This window comes from Suricata suricatta, chromosome 3 (genome assembly GCF_006229205.1).
Source record: "Suricata suricatta isolate VVHF042 chromosome 3, meerkat_22Aug2017_6uvM2_HiC, whole genome shotgun sequence".
Classification (NCBI taxonomy): domain Eukaryota; kingdom Metazoa; phylum Chordata; class Mammalia; order Carnivora; family Herpestidae; genus Suricata; species Suricata suricatta.
The window spans coordinates 70,973,124-70,998,575 of NC_043702.1; the positions used below are offsets into that span (position 1 = coordinate 70,973,124).

The window sequence follows — 25,452 nt, forward strand, 5'->3', positions numbered from 1 at the left end:
ATACGTAGGCTTCACACCCAACTTGGGGCTTGAACTCTTGACCTGGAGATCAAGAGTCACATCCTCCACTGACTGACCCAGCCAGGCACCTCAGGGCTCTACTTTTAAGAGCAGACTTTACTCTGAGAGCACATTAAAGAAATTATTGTTGTTGCTAATTAATTTTTTTAATTAATTTTTTAACATTTATTTACTTTTGAGAGACAAATCATGAGCAGGGGAGGGGCAGAGAGACGGGGGGACACACAGAATCGGAAGCGGACTCCAGGCTCTGAGCTGTCAGCACAGAACCTGACGTGGGGCTCGAACCCATGGACTGTGAGATCATGACCTGAGCCGAAGTCGGATGCTTCACCGACTGAGCCACCCAGGCACCCCTTTTTAAAAAAAAAATTTTTTTTAAACATTTGTTTATTTTTGAGAGATCATGAGCAGGGGAGGGGCAGAGAAAGAGGGACACACAGAACTGGAAGCAGGCTCTAGGCTCTGAGCTGTCAGCACAGAGCCTGACTAATTTAGTTGTTTTTTTAATTTGACCTTTTTTTCTTTTTGATCAGAACCACAAGATGTCATTAATTCTTTTGTACCAGGACAATCCTTTTCCATAGGATCAATGAGTGAGGCCTCTGTTGTCTATGGTTACTTGTTTGTTGTTGTTCCTACTGGACCATAGGCCTGGCGAGTTAAGTTAGTATATATTCCTCAGTTTGTTGTCAGTCCACGAACAGCTCCTCTCGTACATTCTTTTCATTTTACCTCTTCATTCTAACGCTAACTCTTCAGCCTCAACCCAGTGTCAATAGACACAGCCTCTCTGATGTGTTAGGATACATCTTTGGATATCTCTGACCTTTGAAAATATTTATAAATTTAAAATATACATTTGTGTTTCAGATTTTCATACATTGTGTTATTGCACAGTTTTTAAATATAGTACTTTAAGTCCCCTGCTGTAGATCACAAACAAATCAACATGACACGGTTTGCTCCCTGCCCCCCTTGCCCTGCCCATCCATTTCCCTCCAAAGAATCATCACCTGTTGGACAGCAGAGTTGGCAGCGCTCAGCCCAGCTTTGTGCCATTCAAGAGTGGCAAGCATGTCTAGACTCCCTAGAAATATTATCTTTCAACTCACTTTTGGCAAGTGTAAACTTTTGCTGGGTTATGTCAACAGATAGATATGTTTCTCATCCTCATAGAAATAGATTGGTGCTGGAATTACTCAAGGCAGGAAAAATAAAGACTATCTTTTGGCTCATTAAAATTTTTGCTCATTAAAAATGTCTGAGGCTCTTGATTCTCGGGGGTGAGACTGGTGGCATACATACACTGTCAGCGGCTATTTTGGATCTCCTGCTTTCAGGCATGTCTTTGCTCTTGGATGAGCCCCTTGTGGTTTTCAAAAGAACTAGCAAGTCAATTATAAATAGAAGGCTTGTGTCTGTGTGTCTGCATGCACTTACTCTGTGGGATGAGGCACCCACATTACAGTGGGTAGTGAACTATTTTTCACTTCTTTGAAGAGGGAAGAAGAAAGATTAAGAACACTTTTCTCTTTTTGAGATAACCCACGTCTCTACAAACACCCACACAAATCTGTGTAAATGAACTTGACATTTCAAAGACCTTACCTTAAGGTCTCCTTTTGAAAGCGCAGCTCCCCGACCTGTTATTTTAAGAAAGAAGTAGTTATCTCACAGACCTGCTACAGAGGGTTCAAGAATCAGAAGGCAGTCAGTCTGTGCCACAGACCTTTGGAGGGAGCTCCGGAAGCTGAATTTCTTTATAGGAACACTGCTTTGGAACCTCGAGCACTTGGCTCTTTACATTCTTTCTTCACTTTTCTTCCCCACTAGTACAAACTGTTGGGACCAGCAAGTCTGAACTGATCGTTCTCACAAGGGAGGGGGAAAAGAAAGAGTGATTTGAAAAATTAGGTTGCAAAAATTAGATTGCAGATGTCTCCAGAAGGCGACAACTAGGAGGTCTGATTAGATGTCCTTCACTCATGGACAAGGTACCTTCCCATCGCACCTTGGACCTAGCAGGTGTGCACTGCTACTGTGGTCCCACCTCCTACCTTACTGTGAAAACATTGTTCTGTTCCCTTTGTCTCCTTGTACCCTCATCTTCAATAATCAGTGCCATTTTTTTTTTACCTGCCAGGCAAAAATGTATAAGCAGTGATGGATTTCCATTGTAATCAATATGAAAACTTCAGTGTTGCTACTATTGAAAAATTAGTCTAAGGCGTCTAGCTGGAAATGTTGGTAGTTGACATTTGTAATTATAGACTGTATCCTTGTAAACTCTCGATTATACTGGGCTCTTACAGATAATGCCGGGAACACCAGCACCCTTGTGTTACTAGTTGATGAATTAGGATGGAGTTTGCAGGAACTGGCATTATCAATTGCCCTATGTTTAGGAGGCTTTTTTTTTTTGAAAACATAAAATAAAGGTGATGAGCATTATGTCCTGGAAAAATATTTTATTTTGATACAGGAATTGGGATGTGATAGCCCATTAGGCTCAAGGTAACGTGAAAACCACAGTGCGGGGAAGCTCATTTTCAGACGCCTCTGGGTGCATGATAACCATTCTTTGGCCTGGTATGATCTAAAAGAGTACACACTTGTATAAATCAGTGTATTGAGAGATGATTATCATTTGGTACTTGGTCAAGTAAGAGATACAGGATAACGAAATGTGGACATCATGGCCAGTGATGACACTTTGCCTGACCTTTTGTTTGGTGAATGTGTCGTAACGGTCTTGGAGAAACCATCTTATTCCCCTAATGGGGGTAAAACCCACATAGTGATGTTTTTTCTTCCTCTTGCTCCTTTGCAGATGAGAAGCCCAAGGTAAACCCCAAACTTTACATGTGTGTGTGTGAAGGCCTCTCCTGTGGGAACGAAGAGCACTGTGAAGGCCAGCAGTGCTTTTCCTCACTGAGCATAAACGATGGCTTCCATGTCTACCAGAAAGGCTGTTTCCAGGTCTACGAGCAAGGGAAGATGACCTGTAAGACCCCGCCGTCCCCTGGCCAAGCTGTGGAGTGTTGCCAAGGCGACTGGTGTAACAGGAACATCACGGCCCAGCTGCCCACCAAAGGTTCCCATGGACTTTCCTATTTCTAGATCAAGGGTTTCTGTTAGTCTTGTTCTGTGTGGGTTAAAGATGGAAGTAGCCACAAGGCTTTCCTCCTACTCTTTGAACTAGAGGCCGTGGGTGACAGGGAATGTAGCTGTAAGTGAGGAAGGGAAAGGCATGGCCTTTTAGAGTCTAAAGGGGGATCAATGTCTTTGGGCAAGTGAGCAAGCTGTGGTGTCCGTCTTGGGAAGTGGCCGGGGTGACCAGATCTCTCTTGGCAGTCATAAGCCTGTGAAGGGCTCCAGATACCCTTTTCAACTGAAACTGTTCAGCTTGATAAATAGTTATCTCTTTGTTGAATGTGTAGGAAGTCAAATGGAACCCAAGCATCCAGTGGCTGAGTAGAATATGTTTCCTTCTTTTTGAGGAAAGAGACAAAGCCTCACTAACCTTTGCTCCCTTGCTCTGATTTCCCAATGAACCATTACTGAAGCTTGAAGCTGGGAAGATTTCACATGAACCTTGTAGTTTAGGTGGAATCTTTCCCATGTTGTATTGAAATGGATTCTATATTTAGTGGAAAACAGTCTTTCTCTGAAACTGTTTCCCCATAAAATGAGCCCTACATTTATCCCAAAGTCCCTACAAATACTAATGTTCCTTAATCTTTGTACACTCACTCCAAGACAGAGTTAATTCTCTTAAGAGACTCACAAAAGAAGAAATAAACCAGGAAGTGGAGTAGCACAGGCTGCTGGGATTGCCCACTGTCAGAAATGTCAGCTAACAGGGGAAGAGACAGAAAAAAAAATGAAAACAAAACAAAACAAGACAAAGATCATGTGGTGCAGTGTTTCAGTTACGGTGATGACCTTAAGACTATAGAAAATGTTAGTTCCGATAGCCAAACAGGGTTGAATAATGAAAGATGATTTTTTAAAGCGAGATTAAGTATTTAAATGGTTAAAACTAAAAAGGTACTTGATGGAATAAACTTGACTCTTAACCTTTGTGAGTTAAATTATTATTAATAAAGCAAGCAGATGGACACGAAGAAGTATCTGCACTCAAACAAAAGTTATACCTACAGTATGGAAAGGTCCTAATCTACAGAAGACTGCAAGACTCTGAATTGTAATAGATAATTTATTTCCTTTACTTCAGGAATTTCTAATTCAATTAGGGAGGCACAATATTTATAATTTGTTGTATGTAATTAGTTTTACACTTTATCGTACAAGTGACATGTACCATGAAGCATAATGTGCCAAGTTGTTGATTACTTTGGATTGGAAAGTTAAAAGAAATGTGTAAAGGACATCAGGCTTGCACTTGGATTGCAGAAGGAAGCAGGAATGTGGAAAAGAGACGTGTGAGGACGAACAGGGCTTGGTGACACCATGTCATAAGGGTTCTGACATTCAGAGATAATTATTGTTTGGGGACTTTTTTTAGTGTTTATTCATTTATTCAGAGAGCGAGCGAGAGAGAGAGACAGAGAGAGAGAGAGAGAGATACAGAGAAGGAGGGAGAGAGAGGGTCCCAAGCAAGCTCTGCACTGTCAGCATGGAGCCTGATGTGGGGCTCTATCCCATGAACCACAAGATCATGACCCGAGCCAAAACCAAGAGTAGGTCACTCAATCAACTGAGCCACACAGGTGCCCCTGTTTGGGGACCTATTAATTATGGAGCTTCACTATCCAATCAAATTTTTCATTTACCTCACTAGGCAAGTAGAATGTCTTTGTGTGTATTTGCCTGAGTGGTATGTGAGTGTTGGAGTGAATGCACGGATGTTTGAATGGGTAATGTAATAATGCCGAGCGAGGGGGTGAATGAGTGATTAGGCAAGTGAGTGAATCAGTGAATGAATGTTTTGAGAGAATGAATGAATATTGAATAAGTGAGTAAAAGAACAGATGAATGAATAGGTTCCTAGGCAAGAATCCTAGGCAGAAATCGTGATGTGAAAAGATCAATGAGAATTCTGCGGTAGACATCCAAGATACACTGAGGAGAACTACAGATTGGGCGATTTGGTTTTAACTCAGTGCTTTCTCATAGGACTATTACATCACAATCTCTGTCTGTAAGGGCTGAGAATAAAGCATTGGTACAGATCATATCCATGTTAATAAGAATAGTACCAGAGATTTGTCTAGCTCTTCCATATACATGCATTAATACAGTTGGTTCTCTGTGGAATCTTTTCAGACGCTGGCTGTGTCTAAATGAATAATGGTTCAAATGACTGGGCCACTGGCCAGGTGTTAGGAAGTGTTTTAGTTTTAACAGTCTGTGACTTGCAAGTCTATGTGGTCAGGATCAGGGGCTACTTGTTAGGTGTTGGTTATGCTAAATAATCAGTAAACAGTGATCCTTACAGCCAATTGCCCTTTTCTCCCCCATCTCCAGGGAAATCCTTTCCTGGAACACAGAATTTCCACTTGGAGGTCGGCCTCATTATTCTGTCTGTAGTGTTTGCAGTATGCCTTCTAGCTTGCCTACTGGGAGTCGCTCTCCGAAAATTTAAAAGGCGCAATCAAGAACGCCTCAATCCCAGAGATGTGGAGTACGGCACCATCGAAGGGCTCATCACCACCAATGTTGGAGACAGCACTTTAGCAGTGAGTGTGTGACCCCAGGGAATTCCAAACATAACACAGTTGGCTAACGATGCTTTCCCATTTCCACTGTGAAATGCTAACCAGTGGCTGGTGACTGGACAATATGCACACATACCACTGGTCACTTGTGTCCTAGGCAAGCATGTTGACACCTGTTTAGCCTCCCCTATAGGAGAACATTTATTTTAGACAGACGTTTATATTAAATAAGGGAGGGGGTTTATTTTAGTAGATTCTTGGTAGTTCCTTTTCTTTTGGGAGTAGGGGAAAGGTGCAGAGAATGCTTGCCTATAATTTGGCGGGGGTGGGGGAGGCTTGAAGTAATTCAGTTACTCTATTTTTAGCAATAACAGTACTTTCAAAAAAAAAAAGCACCTTTGCTTAATATTAAAATCACTTTCCCTTCTAGATTATTTTAACACCCTGTAATTTAAGACTTTAAAATTTGACATCCAAAAAAAGCAGCAATTAAACTTTTCATGCTCCTGTGCTGCCCCCTTGTGGAGTGTAGTCGTTTGGTTAAACTGTGCTACCCAATAAAGTAGGTGTGCCAATACGTAGTGTTAAGTTTTCTAGTGGCTGCTTAAAAACGAAGTTTAAAAAAGACCCACCGTAGGTGATATTAATTTTAATAATATGTTTAACCAAATGAATATAATTATCATTTTGACATATAATCATTAACCATAAAGAATGATGAATGAGATATTTTACATTTTTTTTTGAACTAAGTTTTTAAATCTGGTGTATACTTTATACTCTCAGCATATGGCAGTTCAGACTAGCCACACTTCCCTTGCTAAAAGTCAACCTGTGGCTAGTACCTCATGGACAACTTAGTGTTAGCACCATTGTATTTGTATGTTTTCAAGTTATTCTTCTGCATACTTTTAAATGATGAAATCACATTAAAACGTGTCTTCCTTTCTTCTAAAAATTGTCAAGTGTTAATTGTACAGAAACTTTAAAGTTCAAGTGAGACAATGGAACCACTTGGTATAAATAGGTGACCATAGAATGCAAAAGAGAGAAGGAATAGCATTTGAAAGCAATGCTATGCTGAGTCTGATGCTTCCTTTGAAAAAGGTGAAGATGAGTGAGTGTTAGGTGGTAAAGACATGCTCATATGAAATTGAGACTCTCCTTGTCATAATTTATGGAAGACCATCCAGGTCATAACTTTCTAATGTGATTCAGTGTTATTTAATGCTATGGCCATGCATCACCTAAGATCATGTCCTATTAAGTCTCGTCCTGCTGGGGGACAAGCTTAACAGTGTCTGGTAGTTCTCCACGTAAGCCTGCCCTGCGACCTCCTTTTTGCTCGAGAAGACTCACCCTCACCACTCTTTGTGGCTCTGGCGCTATTCTCGGACCAACCTGGGCTAGTTGTTAAAATGTTTGGTGGTAGCTGATTCAGACTAGGAAATATCCCATCCTCCTCTGCCTTCCCTGCCACTGGGCAACCGGTCGGATGTACTTTTTTGTATGAGAACAGGGAAGGAACCTCGTTTTCTTCCATTTCCCTGTCTATGTAGATTGTAGTACAGCAGAACTGGGAAAATAGAAGAGGGTATTCTGTTTCCCAAAGGAGAGAAACACGGTTTTTTGTTAGAAATGTATTTTGGAGTTTATTTCAAATATTAAGGAAAATTAAGTGAATTTATGGAGTCATAGCAGGAAGATATGATGAGGCTGAATCCTGACAAAACTTTAGCAAAGCAGGATTCTCAAGCACATTAGTCAGAATGCTGTTCTCCAGAGCTTACCAACCACAATGGACAGTGATAGGAATATCTAGTGTAAATCGCTGTTAAGTAGCTTCTGTAAGTTTGGAAGAGGAATGGGAGCATATGCTAAAATAGTCTTCTCAAAGCAACCTTCTTGGATGACAGTGTATAACAATATGGTAGCCCGGTAAAGAACACTGTTTAAAACAAGTTATCGTTATTCATCTATTATACTTGCTTGTTAAGCAGTGTGCTCATCTATGTGGCTCAACAAAGCCTATCTTACTGAACAGCTTCCTACCGTGAAAAAGAAGACATGGGATCCAGAAGTCGAAGTAGATGTTTGTTAGTCTTTGGTTGATTCCCCTCCCCCACCTTAAGTCTGTGAACTAGATTTAAAACCACGATTATACATTATGAAAAAACACATTTGTTTAATTTTCAGAATTATTCTCTCAAAAACTTGAATGAGAAAACAGAACAGCAAAAGAGATGGTTAGGGAGATATGGAACTACTTGATCTGCATTCAATTTCTTGTTGATTATCCATTTTGTGGTTTTTAAGGATTCTAAATATCTTCCTTTGGATGTTCAGATTTTGGTAATTTTGCTGATCAACAGTACTTCACAGTGGTGCTCAGAGTAAGTAAAAGAAGATGAAATTCAGACAAATCAATGTATTGCTTTAACAGGCTAGCTAAAATGTTTGGGAAAGGATGAGCTTTGGGGAATGTTAGCTTGACATGACTGCAAACTTACCGCCCATCACCGTGGGCACAGTACTGTGCATTACAGATGATCGATTCCTGACACAAAAAAGCATCTACTGTTTGGCTTACCCCGAGAATAAGAAGGAAAAACTTAGGAATGAACTAATTGGGAGTTTTTTCCACAGTATGTTCATTTTTAGAAGTAGGTTTGGCCATGGTATTATGTTTTAAATGAAAGTTTATTTTTCCTCTCTGATTTGTGGATAATTCACACCAAGAAATGACATTGAGGGTTAACTTTTGTGATGCTTTTATTCCTCACCTACCTAAAGGGTAACCTCCATCCAGGTGGCCCCTCTGTGCTTGAGTGTACCAGTTAGATGACCCACGTGGCCATTGGAGTCTTTTCAACATAAGTGACATTAGAATTGTTTGTTCCTTATTCCTAATTCATTTATAACTTTTTAGAGTTCCTTAGTTGGCATGCCAACTATAGTGAATCCTTTCATAGATACTTTGAGCAGAGCAGAACCTGGTTAGCTATGTCCAGCCTTGGACTTGAAGGCCCCTCTTTTTGCTCCACTCACTCTTTCTGTTGCTTCACTTTGTGCTCAGGCCTGCTTCTTGAGCTTTCTAATTTGCATCTTTGATTTGTCCCCTCAGCTTTTTTTTTTTTAAACACATATTTTTTATTCTAAAATTCTGGATGCACAAAAAGACTACTTATCCCTCAGGAAAACCCATCTTCTATTAGGGAAAGGGCTAGCTTTTGGTGTCCCTAAGAAAATCAGTCCTTCCCCCAGTGGGATTTCCTGTGCACATTAATGGGCCACATGTCCAGCATTGCTGACTCCGTGAGAGTTACTGTGACATGCGTGCTCATACGCTGCACTGGGAACTGTTTCTCAGTAGTTTCTTTTTTCTCTGTGTCTTGAACCACAGGATTTATTGGATCATTCGTGTACATCAGGAAGCGGCTCTGGTCTTCCTTTCCTGGTACAAAGAACGGTGGCTCGTCAGATCACGCTGTTGGAGTGTGTCGGTAATTCTTTTCTCTCTTTCTCTGTGGGTTATAGGCAATGTTAGCAGTGGCTCTAGAAGCAGGGTGGGACTGAAAAAATCTGCCCCTTGTTGCCTGTTGCTCACGAAATAACAGGAGTTGGTGGGGCGATGTATCTGTTCTCTGTGACTTGTGTTGGAGCACCTCAGCCTGTTGAAGTTCTTGTCAAAGGGTTCTCTGGCTGGTCTGAAGAATGGCTGGTCGGAAGCTGTTAGTTGCAGGCAGACCCTCTGGGATGATGGGAAGGCATGAGAACAGGATTCATAGAGTATGTCTGCTCCTGACTACAGGCATTGAGCGATCTGAGGTGAGTAGGCATTTGGACAGTGCACTTGCTTATGGCAATTCTCCAATCCCACTCACTCTCCCACTGCCTTTAAAAATAATGAGATAAATTTACCAAGGCTACCTTTAAAATTGTTTTATTTAAACAAGAGTGATATCCGTTTCTCTGTGGACTCTCCTACTTTCCCATCTAGGAACAGGGTTATATATAGATGTAATCACAGTGTGTATACAATTTGTGTTCCTCCTCTCAGTTTTAAACTCATCTACGTTTCCATATATCTGTACACATCACAAATATTTTAAAAGATTGTGTAGTCATGGTCTTTTGAAGGGTCATTTAATGTTAATGGTACTACACGGAAGAGTCTTTGTATGTCTTGCATCTTTCGAGTGCTCAGAATAAATTCCCAGGGATTTGGGGTTCCTGGGTCAAAATTCTTGACATTTTTATGGGTTGTTTATAAATTGCTGTTCAGCAACGTCCTCCAGGAAGATGGTACAAAATGTCTTTTTTGGGAGAAGTCTTGAGTTTTAGTAGTTTGACTCTTATTTGGCAGGTCTTTCTGAGTCCCACGGTAGTTGTCAGGAATTTCACTTTTGGGACGGCGTGCAGGGATGGCCATGGGCACCCAGTAGGGTGGCAGCGCCCCCACACGTTCTTTCTAGTTCTACTGCTTTCTTTGCAGCTCCAGTCATCCCATCTTTTGCTTTTGGGGAGGGGGCTGGCTGCTATTAAGGTGCCTTCACCACTTGGCTGCTACTCTCTGAATTTTCTTTCTGTTTTTATGGGAATCAGGACCCCCTGTGGGCCTGATCATGGAAAGGGGGCTGGGCAGTGTGGAAAGAGCAGCAGCCACCACCTTCCTTCCGGCACACAGGGGACTAGCAGGAGTCCTTTGCCTTTGCTGTAGGTCTTCTGCCCCTGGGACTGTCTCTGAACCACGCTTCATGCTTCTCTTCCACGATGGACCATGAGCAAAGAGAAATGGAAAAGCCCCCAATGTGCCCATTGCATATGCTCAAGGTGGTCCTCTTGTGCTACCTGACATCCCATTTGATTGTGAACAGGGACGGGTGTTTGAGTAGGAGGGAGGAGGCAAGGACAGGGGAGGTTTACTTGTCTTGCTTACTCCTACCCTTTTGTCCCCTGGCCAGTCACCATTCACAGGGCAGCCGGTCTCAATAGCAGTTTTTAGAGACCGACCCCAGAGCCCAAAGGGCAAAATAATACTGTGCCTTTAAAAAGACCTACTGTTTTTGGTAGTGTAGATATTCTTGAGCATTCTTTGAAATAGTGTAAATTCAATTATAGCATTTTGTTGGTTCAGTGCTAAAGACTTTCATAAAAGCAATGCCATTTCAGTAGCTTGTAGTTAGTGTTCATGTGGTACAGTGTTGAATAAAAATGTAAGGGCTAAACCACTTGGATAGCATGTTACCATTTGTAGTTCAAAAGCATGGGAAAGTTGGACTAGATCAGATAGTGATTAGTGAACCCCCCAAATTTCAGATACCTTAGGGATTCCCATGGGGGCTCCATGGCTGGTACTTTTGGGGTGTCCTGCTTCTGTTTTTAGCTCCTTCTACAGAAGGTTGCATTTCTAAAAAGCATTTGACAACTTAAAAGCATTTGAAAACCATTGAAGTACGTTTCCATTTTAAATCCGTCTACTTATCTTGACATCCATCTCTGTTTTCTTACCAAAAAAAAAAAAAAAAAAGGGATTTAAGGCAACTTTATAGTAATGTATACAACTCTCCTCCGGCATGTTTTTCCTCTCCTTCCTAATGAGACTATGAGGACAAAGGGCAAATAAAGATACAGAATTTTACCGAAGGCAGGAAGAGATCAACATACTATTTTAGAGCAGCTTATTTTATACTATCTTAGCACGAGCCTTCATCTCGCACTGCAAATGCTGGGCAACTGCTATGACTCTTTTAAAATGAGTCCTGCTCTAAGTACTGTTTTTGTGACCTGACCGCAGCCCACAGCCATGACTTCCTGGCCACATTTAACCTCCTTTTGGAGTAGTCATTGGTATTTAATAAGGACATTGTTTATCATGAGGGCTTCTAGACTGAGTGGTGTGGATCTTGCATCAGGACGTAATCACCTGGATAGGCGTGCTTCCTTCCTCCATGTTTGGGTTTCTCGTGGTTTAGTTTTTCAGCAAAGAGCAATGTTCCTGTTTGTGCAGGTGGTACTGCAGCTGCTTATTACAAGCTGTGACTCTCAACAGCCACCTGCCTGGTGGAAAGCCCCGCTGCCCCGCAAGGTGTGTCCCTGCCTTTGCTGTGTGTGGATGCCGCGTGTGTCTTTACCCTGATTATACCCTGTGTTGATCCCCGAAGTCTCGTGGTAATTACCTCCTCCTCCCAGCCTCCCCACCACCCCTACCTATAATTAAGGAGAAGAATGGAAGAGGGAGCAGGCCATGGACAGGCTGACAGTTGTGTTGCTGCTGCAGAGGGTGTGCACCCCACCGAGCAGATCACAAACTAGAGTCACCATGTTTTGGGAAACACCCTCTCCAAGGGGCCTTTGCAGTGTGGCCCACTTCTGGCACCACAGGGGCTGTCTAGCAAGCAAATACCCATGACCGATGTCAGGAATCAGAACTGTTCTGGGATTATGTCTTTAAGACTCTGCAAATCCTCCTTTGAAATATATCCTCTGCCAAGAAATCCTTTAGGGAAGGTAGTGGCTGCTTGTCGGTTTCCTACCTAGCACTGTTTTGTGTGTGTGTTTATGTGCAATTTTTTTCTTTTTGGATCCTTCAGAACACAAATCTCAAACCTAATGGTCTCTCCCTTATGAAAAATATAAATGCGTGTGTAAATTCACAGATTGGGACTCCCAAGAAAATGTCTGTGTTGATCTTAACTTGAAGGGAAGGAGTCAGAAAGGTATTCAATTTGGGCACGTGCAGGTTTTTTATTTATTTTTTATATTTTTGTCTTTTTCAGCACAACATTGAAATCTAAAACTCTACCGTTTTCTTAGTTTTACTAACTTTCAGGTGCTTTTAAAAAACATATACGTTTTGAGGCTTTTAATAGAGGAATTTAACTGTAAGCTTCGTAATTAGCAGCCAGCTGTACCGAGCAGACACTGAGGGTATTTAATTTGTTATGACGGTGGGTGGCCGGGGTGGGGGGCAGCTTCCGGCTTACTTTTGTATGTCTTTATGGGAGAAAGATGGTGGTGTTTATATCCCCAGATTCAGTTCTTTCAGGTAAGCGGTGGAAGGGGTAAGAGGTGCAGGCAAGAGATGTCCTTGGCTACCTCCACTGTTCTCCAGTCCCACGTCACCTCTCTTGCTTTTCCCAGGGAAAGGCAGGTATGGTGAGGTGTGGAGGGGCAGCTGGCAAGGGGAGAACGTCGCTGTGAAGATCTTTTCCTCCCGGGATGAGAAGTCATGGTTCAGGGAAACAGAATTGTACAACACTGTGATGCTGAGGCATGAAAATATTTTAGGTAAGTACAAAGATAATCCCCTCATTGATCTTATCCAGAGAGGAAGAATTGCCTACCTTTGTGCCTTCTCGGATTTGGTGGATGTGAATTTGCAAGTCTCCCCTGCAAAGTGATCATACGGATCATCCGCATTTATATCATGTTTAATTTTTTTTAACGCTACTTTCTCATTTAAATCTGCAAAGAAGTGAAGTTTGAAGATTCTCTGGATGATGATGAAAATGAAATCATTATTGCTAATTCTTATTCTGTAGGTTGTTATTTAAGCAACAAAAATTTACCCCATATTGTTCACTTCAAGGCTTCATCCGTTGTTCTACTTACCGCACCCTTTTTGAATATTTATTGAATCAAATTAAGAAAGCTCTTTGGACGATTTCCTAGAGATTCACAGCTCCCAGGGACATCGTAATTAAATGCACGTTCCCTCAAACTAGGCATGGTTTTTAAAGCCCAGATTTACAGAGGGATTTAGCATCCATTTTAATTTGGAAACGAAGGCTTAGAACCATTTGTGAAATATGTGAGGAGCCCATTGAAATACTGCTTTGGAAGTGTAAGGAATGAGAATACTCCGTGTTCCCACTGGCTTCTGTGTCTTTGGAAAGTTTCTCTAAATGTGTTTATACTAAATGTGTAGAGTGAATGCTGCCCAGAGTGTTTCTTTAATAGTGGGTATAAAGGTTACATAGAAATGGACACTATAGGATAGTGTTGGACACTCGTGGCTATTGGATGAGATTTGGCTTATAGGAAGGCCATTCCCAGAATTGATTTCTATTCCATCACTGCCAATTTCGTATTAAATCTGAGTCAGGTTGTCCACAAATAATGGCTTGACGGTTGTCTACAGTTTTGCATCTTAGAATTATGTGTTTGTGCTGCTGTTCCCCCCCCCCCCCCCGCCCCTTACCTGCTGGGCCCTCACTGTCACCCAGCCCTGGCAGTCACTTGCGTCATTGCTGTGGGTCTCCCATTTCCAGTCCATCTTGCTGCCCTGAGTTATCTTTCATTGGATAGCTGATATAACTTCTCAAGGTATCTTTGATGACACCTACATTGCCTGTTACCTTTGTACCTTCTAGGCTTGCCAACCCAGACTCCTTATGTGTTGGGGACTCAAGGAGTCTCAGACTTTCTCTGCAAATATCTGCAGATGGCAGCCACTTCTGAGATTTGCCATTACTTGGGATTGCCATGAACATTCTAGTGTCTGTACCCTTGTTCGTGGTCTTGATCACCCGTGATCCCCACCCCACACTCTTCCCACCCCTTCTTCCATCAAAATTTCCCAATTCCCTTTCAGTTTCTCCTAGAAAACTTACTTGTGCTTTTCTGCATGCCCTCGCTTTGTAGCCTGCTGTAGCTGTGCTCACACACTACCTTGTGTCATACTTCAGTGCATGTGTATAACAGCAGTGACTACCCACACCAGTTGCACTAGTTACTACTTACACTGCTGTAAGCGCTTAATGTGCATTTTCTCATGCAATCTTCACCACAGTCATAAGAGGGTGGATACTCTTGTTTTTCTAGTTTTAACGGATGAGGTAACCACGGTATAGAGGTTCATATCACCCATCAGGTTAAATAGTAGAGCTGAGAACCACACTGGGCAGTGTGTCTCTAAACCACAGTTCTGTACTCGGTGTGGTAGCGCTGGTGGAACTGTTTCTGTGATTCTACAGGGAGAGTATGAAGTGAAAATTCATCCACAGTTAAAACTACCCTTCAATGTCCCAATTTTTCCTCTGACACTGGAACAGACAGGTTGAGTAACAGATAAAGTATCAGTTATGTTAGAAGCTGTGATGTATAAGAAGTACTTATCTTTAAAGAGTAGAATTGTGTTAATGGGCAGGTGCACGTACTCTTAATAAATATGTATGTGGGCTCTGAGATTCATTAGAGGAAGGACATGTCCAGGCAGCCCTTTCCATTCTCATAGGCTCACAGGGTCATTGAGCAAAACACTCTAGATATTGCTGGGCTATGCAAATAGTCACTTTATCAGTGCTTTAATGTTAAATGAACTGTGATACCATTCCATTTTACACCGAAGACAAGAATCATTTCCATTGTTTTTACTTTCACACTCAGAACCAAGGACAGTGCTCAGCACATGGTAAGTACTTAGTAAATACTTGTTCAATTAGATTTAATCATAGAGAAATCTGAAAGTCACTTTTGCAATATGATTCACGTGAAAGAGGTGAAGTTCCCTGAGTATGACCACATAGTTGCAAAACATGGTTCATTTCTTATTACCAGATGATCCAAGGAAATTCTGCGTCCATGAGATTCTTTTACCATTGTCATAATGCAGCTATATGGACTGATTATACTGTGTAGTTCTTTTAGTTGAGAAAGCTTATAAAAAATGCACTGCTTTTTTTTTTTTCTTTTTTTTACTAGGTTAAACTTCTTTCCTCACTGGACCAGTTTTCTGGAGATAGAGACTTTCAGGTTTTCTGTGATCATTTTCTTTTCTAGCAAAAGAGCATGTTGTATTGAATATTGGGTCCTGATTTCTTTCCACCCTTGAATATTGCTAACTCTGGCCCCTCAGAGTAAAATAGATTACAAACATTTACACATATATGCATTTATATTAAACTCTGCACCCTCATTGTCTATCCCCCTACGACAATATCTTTCTAATGACTAGGGTGCCGTTCAGCTCTTCCTTCTGCTCTGTCTGGTGTAGAAGGTCAACGGACAAGTGGATCTCGGGAGGCTGTGCTGTGTGGTGGCAGGACCGGGGCCAGGAATGTGAGAAGCCAGTTTCTACTCTCAGCACCACTAACAGCCCCACTGTGTGACTTTTGGCCAGAGTTCTAGGCTGCTGAACTTTCTTTTCCTCATTGCTGAGACCGAGGGAGTTGAGTTAATGGGAGAATTTTACTCCAAAGTCTCATCTTACACTCTTTTTTAAAAAATTATAGTAACATATAATGTTTACTGTTTTAATCCTATTAAGTGGGCAGTTCAGTGACATTAAGTACATTCTCGTTGTGCAGCCGTCACCACCCTCCATCTCCAGAGCTGCCTCGTTCTCTTAAGTGGTACTACCTAACCATTTAATCAGAACTTCTTAAGACCAAGTGGACATAAAGGAGGCTCCCCGCAAGAGAGATTACATTACAAAATGGTTGTGGTCTTAATTGAATACTGAGCTATTCTGAAATGTAATGCTAACCAGCTATTCTGGACACTTCCTGTGGTAGGCATCATATGAAGCACTGTACCTATAATTACTCTTCTATTCTCACAGTACCCCTTTGAGACTGATGATGACAGTGTCCTTATCTTAAAAAGGAGGAAGCCAAGGTGGAGATTTTACGTGACTTGTATGAGATCACCCGGCTTGGGAATGGTGGAGCCAGTTGGCACCCAGCTGTCCAGCTCTGGGGCCCAACACGCTGCAGCACGTGCCCCACAGTGTGGTGGCCTCCCTCCTCAGCTGGCATAGCTCCCCCATGCCTGGGTCCTGGGAGAGTCACCAGGGAGAAGCTCACAAGGGCTGTGGTGACCTCACACAAGATTTTGGGTTTTATTTTCATTCCTGAGGAGCCTGGGGGATGACTTTGGCTGTTAAATAAGAGACTTTTGTTCTTTTTTTTTTTAACTTTTAAAATGTTTATTTATATTTGAGAGACAGAGACAAAACATGAGCAGGGGAAGGGCAGAGAGAGAGGGAGACACAGAATCTGAAGTAGGCTCCAGGCTGTGGACTGTCAGCACGAAGCCTGACGCAGGGCTCCAACTCACAGACCCTGAGATCATCACCTGAGCGGAAGTCAGACGCTTAACTGACTGAGCCACCCAGGCACCCCTAAGAGGCTTTTGTTCTAATCACTTTTTCTCTCTGTCAATGAACACATCCAAAAATGGCTGTACCAGTGTTCTGCCATATAGCTACCTGTTCAATCTTCCCTAACAGTAAAGGGCTTTGACTGAAATTGTAAAATTTCCATAAAAATGCTCTAACACTCAAACAAATGTAGTTCTATAATTCAGACTTGGGAGATAAACAGTTAAAAAATTTTTTTTGCCTATTTAAAAGTCATTTTTCTGGAAGGTTTAGAGCATAATGGGAAAGACAAAATCCTTCTTTAAGACCTAAGGGCCTTAGGGAGCGTGAGAAAATAAATATTTATTTATTTTATTTATTTATTTATTTATTTATTTAGTCAGTCAGAGGCTGTTCTCCTTTAGGCAGAGAAATGAGCAGAGGCTATATAAATACACAACAGTAATTTAGTTTCTTTTGAGTGGGGCTTATAGTTTAGGATATTTATTTTTGAACAAGATTAACAATATCATTTGGCTTAAAAGGATAAAGCAGAAACATTTTCTTTAGTAAGAATAACTAATGCCTAAGTACACATATTATGGCCCGTGAAGGGAATCGCTATGGGGGACAGACTAGAGAGGGGAGGGGGTGCAGGAGTGAGGCTGCCTGTGGGACCAACTCGGAGACACGGGGAGAAGGAGGAAGGGGATCGTGGTGTGGAAACATCACTTCGCTTACTTTGCAGATGTCTGATGGATACACGTGTCCAATTGTCTTTCTCTGAGTAGAAGGCAGCTTGTTTGGGGCACTGTATCATCAAGGGTAAGAGTAGGGGTTCTGGAGCCAGGCTACTGGGGACCATTACTGGCCTTAACATCGATGTCCTCTGTCTCCTGTCTGTCATTTTTGGAGGACTATATGTGGAGTGTATAAAACTGTGCCTGGCACCTGTGAGTCCCAGGGTGCACTAGCTACTTCTGTTGTTGATGATGACAACGATCAAACAGGGGACATTTTTTGTTCCCAGAGCTTTCTGTGCAAGCGATGGTGTACCCAGATGGCTAGCGTCAGCCTGGGGTCAGCAGCTACTCACTGGACGTGTAATCTGGCATCTCCTAGCAGCAATTTCATTATTTATAAACTGAGTATAGTGATATCTGTGTTAGTAGTGTATTGAGAAAAATCCCATGAGAAAATACATGTGAAAGCGACACAAATTTTGTATCAAGCACTATGCAAGTGTGAGGTGTGCTCCATGTCTTTCTCTTTTCCCACACCCTTTCACAAGTCATTTAATCCCTCCTCCAACTACATCTTTTTTTAAAATGGTTTTTTATTTATGAGTCCCAAATGTTACTGCCTGTAAGGAACATTAGTGATGTGTGTGTATGTGTGTGTATTCCATATGTGTGTGTGTGTGTGTATAAATATATACATGTACATATATAAAAATATGTATATGTGCATATGTATATAAATATATTTGTATGTATATATAAATATATGCGGAGAGAGAGAGCATGTGAGAGTGAGCGCAGAGAAAGCACCTCTGTAGCAGAAAAGGCAAGCATGGACATCACAATTTACTTCACAGGTTAAGAAGTTATAGAGGTCATTCACTTTGCTCAAGGGTCCCCTCATAATGTCTAGAAAAATCTCTTCCTACCTCTTTATTGACATCTGTCAAGTCTCACTTCTTGGAAAGAAGCCTTGAAAAGTGGTCTTGAAAAGACCACTTGAGTTATCACTTCTTGGTGGAAGCCTGTTGTAACATCCAGTCTGAATTATTAGGATTCCCTGTTTGGGACTCATGTTGCCCTTTGCAGATATAACTGTACTTTTCATTATATTCATTATATTATATTGTAACTTTTCCTTTTTATATCTGTCTTCTTTTCTAGCCAACAGACACTATTATCTTGGTTTTCTTGTGTGAGTGACCAAGAGCATCATAGGTGCTTATTATATTTAGTTTCTTTTTTATTTGATGAGTAGTTGATCATTTAATTTAAACGTATCCCTTTATCTTACACCTGAGTAGAGATAATCCACAGAACCTAAATGAGTTGCCCAGTATTACACAGCAAATCACAGGCAGAGTCAATACAAGAACATAGGTGTCTAGATACTATGTGGTTTTATAAATGTTTTCCATTTTTTTAAGTTTACTTATTTTGAGAGCAAGAAAGAGTGTGAGTGGGGTAGGGGCCGAGAGAGAGGGGAGAGAGAATCCCAAGCAGTCTCCACACTGTCAGCACAGAGCCCTGACACAAATTGTGAGATCATGACCTGAGCTGAGATCATGAGTCTGTCAATGAAGCCATCCAGACACCCCTAGATACTATGATTTTTATTCTTTTGGGGTGGTTGATGAGTAATCTATGCTTGGAATATGAGGACGATAAAGAGTTTCATGCTATCATTATGGGTAAACACAAAGATATTATTCGTATCTTAATGCAATGTAAAATATTTTAAAGGATTATTTGTCATGGAAATGAATATGGAAATTTCCTATTCATTAGCAGTACCTTTTTATGGAATAAATAGTATTACATTTTTCTGTTGATGCCTCTTAAACCTCCTTTCATGGTAGTTTAATGATTTTTTTTGTTGTAGGTGGTATCTATCTATGGGTCTCTATTTCTGTGTAGTAAAAGTTATAATGTGAAATTCTTACATGTCTGCTAATTTTGTTCTTGCTCTCTCTAGGTTTTATTGCCTCAGACATGACATCAAGACACTCCAGTACCCAGTTGTGGTTAATCACACATTATCATGAAATGGGATCGTTGTATGACTATCTTCAGCTCACTACTCTGGATACAGTTAGCTGCCTGCGAATAGTGCTATCCGTAGCCAGTGGTCTCGCACATTTGCACATAGAGATATTTGGGACCCAAGGAAAGCCAGCCATTGCTCATCGAGATTTGAAGAGCAAAAACATCCTGGTTAAGAAGAATGGACAGTGTTGCATAGCAGATTTGGGTAAATTTTAAAAAATATTTCTTAATTCCCGTTTTTACTTCTGTTGTATTCATTCCATCCTTTAGCTAGATTTGCATCCATCTATCCCTTGCCCTCATCCCCCCACCCCACCTCTAACCTTTTGTTATGAAACATTTCACACATGCAGACAGATGGAAAGAACTTCATAGTGAACAGCTGTAGACCCACGGCCTAGATTCTCTCATCAACATTTTACTGTTCTTGAGCATTGCCACATATCATCCATCCCCACTCATCAACCCGTCTTAATCTTTGACGCATTCCCAAGTAAACGGCAGACAAAAGAGCCCTTTCTTGTAAAGACTTGAGCATGTATGCCACTGTGTCATTCACTAGAGTGAAATTTTAAGGTGAAATTTCAATTTCAAGTGAAATGAACAAACCTTAAGTAATAATATTGATACATTCTCAGAGTTTTGACAAATCCTGTAAAATCCAAATCTCTATCAAAAATCAGACCTTTGCAGTACATTGGAAGGTCACTTCATGCTCATTTAGTGCGCTGCTGCCCCAGCGCACCCTGAGGGGCAACCGACACTGTGTAGCAGTCTGATTTCACAAACCTTTGCACAAAGTATGTACACAAATAACCGAGGGAATGAGTTCATCTTGAAAATGTTTCTAAAGTTGTTTTTCTGTAACCATGGCAAAATTATCAATGAAGATGATGATATTTTCATTAAAATTATCAATGAATAAAGAGGAAACCTAAACCAATTCAGAATTTGTACTGCTGGGATTTCTCATTCCTATGGTGTTATGATTACTGCTCAGTGTTAGCTCTAATTGCATTATAAATAAGACTGTTTTCATTTATAGACAGTTTCATTGTATATAAAACCATATTCAACTTAGACCCCTTAGATCTTGGCTGAATAATTATGCTAATGAGAACTGAATTGTAATATTGGTTATTCCTTTCAGGGGACTATCAGGAGTCCTCACGCTATTTGATTAAAAAATGGTTTATATTATATTCTTCTATATACTCGTTGTTATGGCTGAGCAGATAAAGGTTTAGACAATATTAGCTCTAATATATAAATGATAGAATTTATTCTTGTTTTTAAACACAAAAGACTTGACATGTCAGGAAAATGTATTTCTTTTGTATTTCTTGAAAGTCTTTCTTTGCATTCATGCTGAGAATTATTTTACAGTGTTTGGCAAGTGTGAGAAGAAAACTGTTTAGGATAGCATTGAGAGGGCATGGCTACAGCTTTTTGTGGGTAGTGTTAGTTGTGGTGAACTGGAGTTTTACGGCAATGCCATGCATGGCTTTTGGAGCAGGGTGATGTGGGCTGGAATCCTGTTATTCACCCAGTATATCTGTGCAGGTATTTTAATCTGTTTACCTCACCAAAGTGCATGACTGCTTATTCTCGATGTTAGGGTGGGGGCTCAGCAAGGAACACTTTAGTGTTTAGTTTGAGATAGTGCACTGTACTTCTGTATTGTTTCAAATGTTCATAACACTGTGTTCAAGTATTACTCGTTACTAAAAATCATCTATGCCTACTTCACCTGAGTCTTATAAGATTCAGAAGTTATAATACTTGTTTGGCAAATAATAAGCATTCAGATGGTAGTTGCTGTTATAGTCCCGTGGCCGAGGGGAGATGGAAAATTGAGGAAGCTGTTGGCTTTGGTTATGGGACTTGATAGGGAGTCAGAGGTGTTTTTCAGTAAGTCCAACTAATTAGTTTTTCATCTATCTTTCTTTGGCTGGTAGCCTTCCAATTAGATAGATATGTGCAAAAATCTGTGTTAAGGTATTTGTCATGCAGGGAGTAGATCTTGGTACTGAAGACACCTTCTCCTGTAAGACCATCATTTGTGTGTAATTTTTCACTTTATAACCAGAAATTAAGTGTTACTCATTAGGAATCAAGTTCTACTATTAAAACTGCAAAAATTTCAGTATTCTATTTATTTTTCTAGCATTTTACCTTAAAAAATTCAAACATGCAGAAAGGCTGGAGGAATAGTAAGAATAATGATCATTGATATGTACAACACTTAATTTCAGCAGTTGTTAAAATTTTGCCATATTTGCTTTTTAAAAATTTTTTAATGTTTTATTTATTTTTGAGAGAGAGAGAAAGAGAGAGAGAGACACAGTGTGAGCAGCGGAGGGTCAGAGAGAGAGGGAGACACAGAATTCAAAGACAGGCTCCAGGCTCTGAGCTAGCTGTCAGCACACAGCCCAATGTAGGGCTCCAACCCAAGAACTGTGAGATCATGACCTGAGCCAAAGTCGGACGCTTAACCAACTGAGAAACCCAGCCCCCCCCCCCCATATTTGCTTTATCTATATGTAGCTAAACATATCTTTGCTAATACATTTGAAAATAAGTTGCAGAGGGGCGCTTGGGTGGCTCAGTCAGTTAAGTGTCCAACTTTGGCTCAGGTCATGATCTCACAGTTTGTGGGTTTGAGCCCCGCATCGGGCTCTGTGCTGATAGCTAGCTCAGAGCCTGGAGCCTGTCTTTGGATTCTGTGTCTCCCTCTCTCTCTGACGCTCCTCTGCTCATGCTGTCTCACTCTCAAAAAAAAAAAAGGAAAAGAAAAAGAAAAAAAGAAAAAAAAAATAAGTTGCAGACATTATAACACTTTACTCCTAAATATTTCGAAATGTATCTCTTAAGAACAGCAAAATATATCTCTTGCATCATCAGTGTATCAAACCTAAATTTTTACTGATAATTCTTTACTATCATTTAATGTCCATTTTCAGATTTTTCTAGTTTTTTCAAACAAGAATTCAGCCAAGGTTTACACATTGCATTTGGATGGTTTGTCTCTTTAGGTAGTGTAATAATTATCTATTACTGGGTAACAAATTACCACTAAAACTTAGCAGCATAAACAACAAATTTGGTATCTCACACAGTCATCTGAGGGTCATCCATCTTGAAATGACTTAGCTCTATGGTTGTGGCTCAGGATCTTGTACAGGTTCTGTCAAGCTGTTGATTAGAGCTCCAGGCATCTGAAGGCTTGATAAGGTATAGAGAAACTTGGAGAATGGCTTCATTCACATGGCTGTTGGTGGGAGTCCTCAGGTCCTTGTCATGGGGACCTCTCCACGGAGTTGTGTGAGTGGTGTGATAGAAAACTGAGAGAGAGCAGTAAGGAAGCCATGAAGCCTTATATTTCCTAATTTGGAAGACATACTATCATTTCTGCCAGGTTCTGTTTGATAGCACAGCCCACCCTCAAGGCAGAGAGAGTTGAGCTTCACCTTGAAAGGGGAAGTCTCAAAGAACTTGAGGACATATTTTTAAACTGATCCTTCTCATATTCTGTTATTTTGACTCTTTGATTCTGGAAACAGTAGACAGGTATATATGTTTGGGGAGACAGTGGGCCATAGAATCTTGGGGTTGATTATAAAAGGCAGGGAAAGAGGAACCGGTCTGATTTAGTGAATGCAATTGCTGATATCTCTATTCATTTTTAAGGGTGAGATAACGTGCCACCCCCCTGGCATGAAAGGAGTCCTCATCCCACACACTCAGAGCCACAGAGCAGGAGTAGGAGCGTTCTTAGATGGCTTGAGGGTCCCCAAAGGACCCTTGGGTTTCAACAGTTTACAGAAGCTGCTTGTTCCAATCTGGCACTTTTTGTTATTTTGAGTGTTAGAGGGATCGTTTTCAGTTGGTCAGTATGGACCTCAAAAAGTAATTTCATTGTCACAGTGAATCACACATGTATCTGCCTAACCCTCCTGGTCTGCATGGAGTGCCAGGTCTCTCTAATTGAAGAATTCTGAAATGAGTCATGGTTTAAGAAAGCGCTTCAAAGCGATTTAACTGAGAGCTGTGCTTTGAGTGGAGGCCTGGTTCAATGCTGTCTGTACGCATGACTTTAGGGAAAGGCCTGTGGGTTTGGTCAGTGCTGCTACGCCTCAGATGAGCATCCCTTCCTGAAGCGATGGAGTCTGCCCTTTAAGTAATGATATGTTACCGCAGATTCTCTGCCTCCCACTGTTGGAAGTTTGTGTTTGCACACAATGGGGAGGAGCGGCGGAGCAGGAGAGCTTAATTTCTTTCTCGTAAGACACTTGGAGATTTCCACTTAACACGTGAGCCTGTTTTCCTGTGCACTTGAAACACTGTCCTCAGAGTGCTTTAGTGCTTCGGTTTATTATTCACCCAAATCTTTTTGGGGTTCATTTGTTAACGTAATAGCTTCAGCATGTTTTCAGCATTAGTTCTCTTTTCTGTTGGTCATAGGTGTCCTCACAACAGTACTCCAGTTTCCTCTGGATGTAGTGCAGCAGTGACCACGAGCACCACAAGTGGGTGCTTCTGATTAGGCTTGGCTTAAAAGTCCTTCAGCAACCCTCTGTGAGAAAGGTGGTGAACTAACCCACCCTGTCGTCTTCTTCCCTTCAGGCCTGGCAGTCATGCATTCCCAGAGTACTAATCAGCTCGATGTGGGGAACAACCCCCGTGTGGGCACCAAACGCTACATGGCCCCGGAAGTTCTAGATGAAACCATCCAGGTGGATTGTTTCGATTCTTATAAGAGAGTTGATATTTGGGCCTTTGGACTTGTCTTGTGGGAGGTGGCCAGACGTATGGTGAGCAATGGTAAGTATCTGATCTAATGTAGTAATGTTCTTTTCCAAGTCCTCTTGATTCTATGATCTTTAAAAGGGCAAAGGAAATATTTAAGTCCACAGCACTCCATGAATCATACTTATTCCCTGAATCATACATCAGGCTATCAGCATCTATATTTGATTTATGGCTGGTAGGTGGAATGGAATGACATTATATTTTAGCTACACAAGAGGAAATGATGGTTGAAAAAGAATATTTTGGGCCAGGACATCTGCTCTGAGCGTTGCCTCCCCAGTGCCTCAAGTGTAAGCCCCCAGTGCGTGCTTCCTGTTTCTTACCAAAAAAAGAGTATTTCTGGAAAAGACTAGTTATTCTTTGGCTTTTCTTTTGGTTGGTCCATATTTCATTCTTTCCTTTCTCCATCTTCCTGTTGTCCCTTTCTGCCCACCCTCCCTCCTCCTCTGCTCTTCTCACAAGTGAGGTTTAACACGATACGAATGTTTGAGTAAATCGAGGGGTGAATCCTGCTATGTTAGATATTTTTACCTCCTAAATTTGGATTATTGAGAAAATAATGCTTGGGTTGCACACTCAGAATTCACTTCTTTGTGAGAAGCAATCTGTACCTTCTGGATTAGTGAGGTGTAAATTCAGGAAGTCCTGAACAGGAGGCTAATGCTGGGCCTTATATAAGTAAGTTTTATGAAATTGTCAGAGCAGTGGGGGAAGCATGGGTCAGTCATTTTTAACCTGTTACCCATACAATAAACTCTTCCTCTTGTCCTTCATGTGTCCCCATTAGCCACAAGTACGTTGTTGAACATAACTAGAAGTATACCATATTCTGAAAGAACTAAGTATATTGTTCCAAATTGCCCACATCCTGTCGACCCACAATGTGGTCAATGTAGCGAACTCTCTTGAGTCACCTGACTAAACTTCTCAACTGGAAGTCTGATTTCAGAGGACATGTCTAAAATTGTGGCAGAAAACCAGGAACATGGCTTATGTTTAGATTAATATTCATTTTCAAAAGATAGTTTCCTCTCCTGGCACTTACCGGAACCCTGGATTTGAAGTA

General features: G+C 41.2%; 1 protein-coding gene across 2 annotated transcripts in view; it reads left to right on the forward strand.

Moving 5' to 3' along the window:
* The window catches only part of ACVR1 (activin A receptor type 1), a 143,459-nt gene that overhangs the window by 85,201 nt on the left and 32,806 nt on the right, over positions 1–25,452 (forward strand). For both annotated transcript variants that reach the window (XM_029934543.1, XM_029934544.1), the window contains exons 4-9: positions 2,855–3,118; positions 5,515–5,726; positions 9,109–9,208; positions 12,849–12,995; positions 19,504–19,779; positions 24,201–24,398. In XM_029934543.1, coding sequence (XP_029790403.1) covers positions 2,855–3,118; positions 5,515–5,726; positions 9,109–9,208; positions 12,849–12,995; positions 19,504–19,779; positions 24,201–24,398 — 1,197 coding nt within the window. The remainder of the gene's footprint in view (positions 1–2,854; positions 3,119–5,514; positions 5,727–9,108; positions 9,209–12,848; positions 12,996–19,503; positions 19,780–24,200; positions 24,399–25,452) is intronic.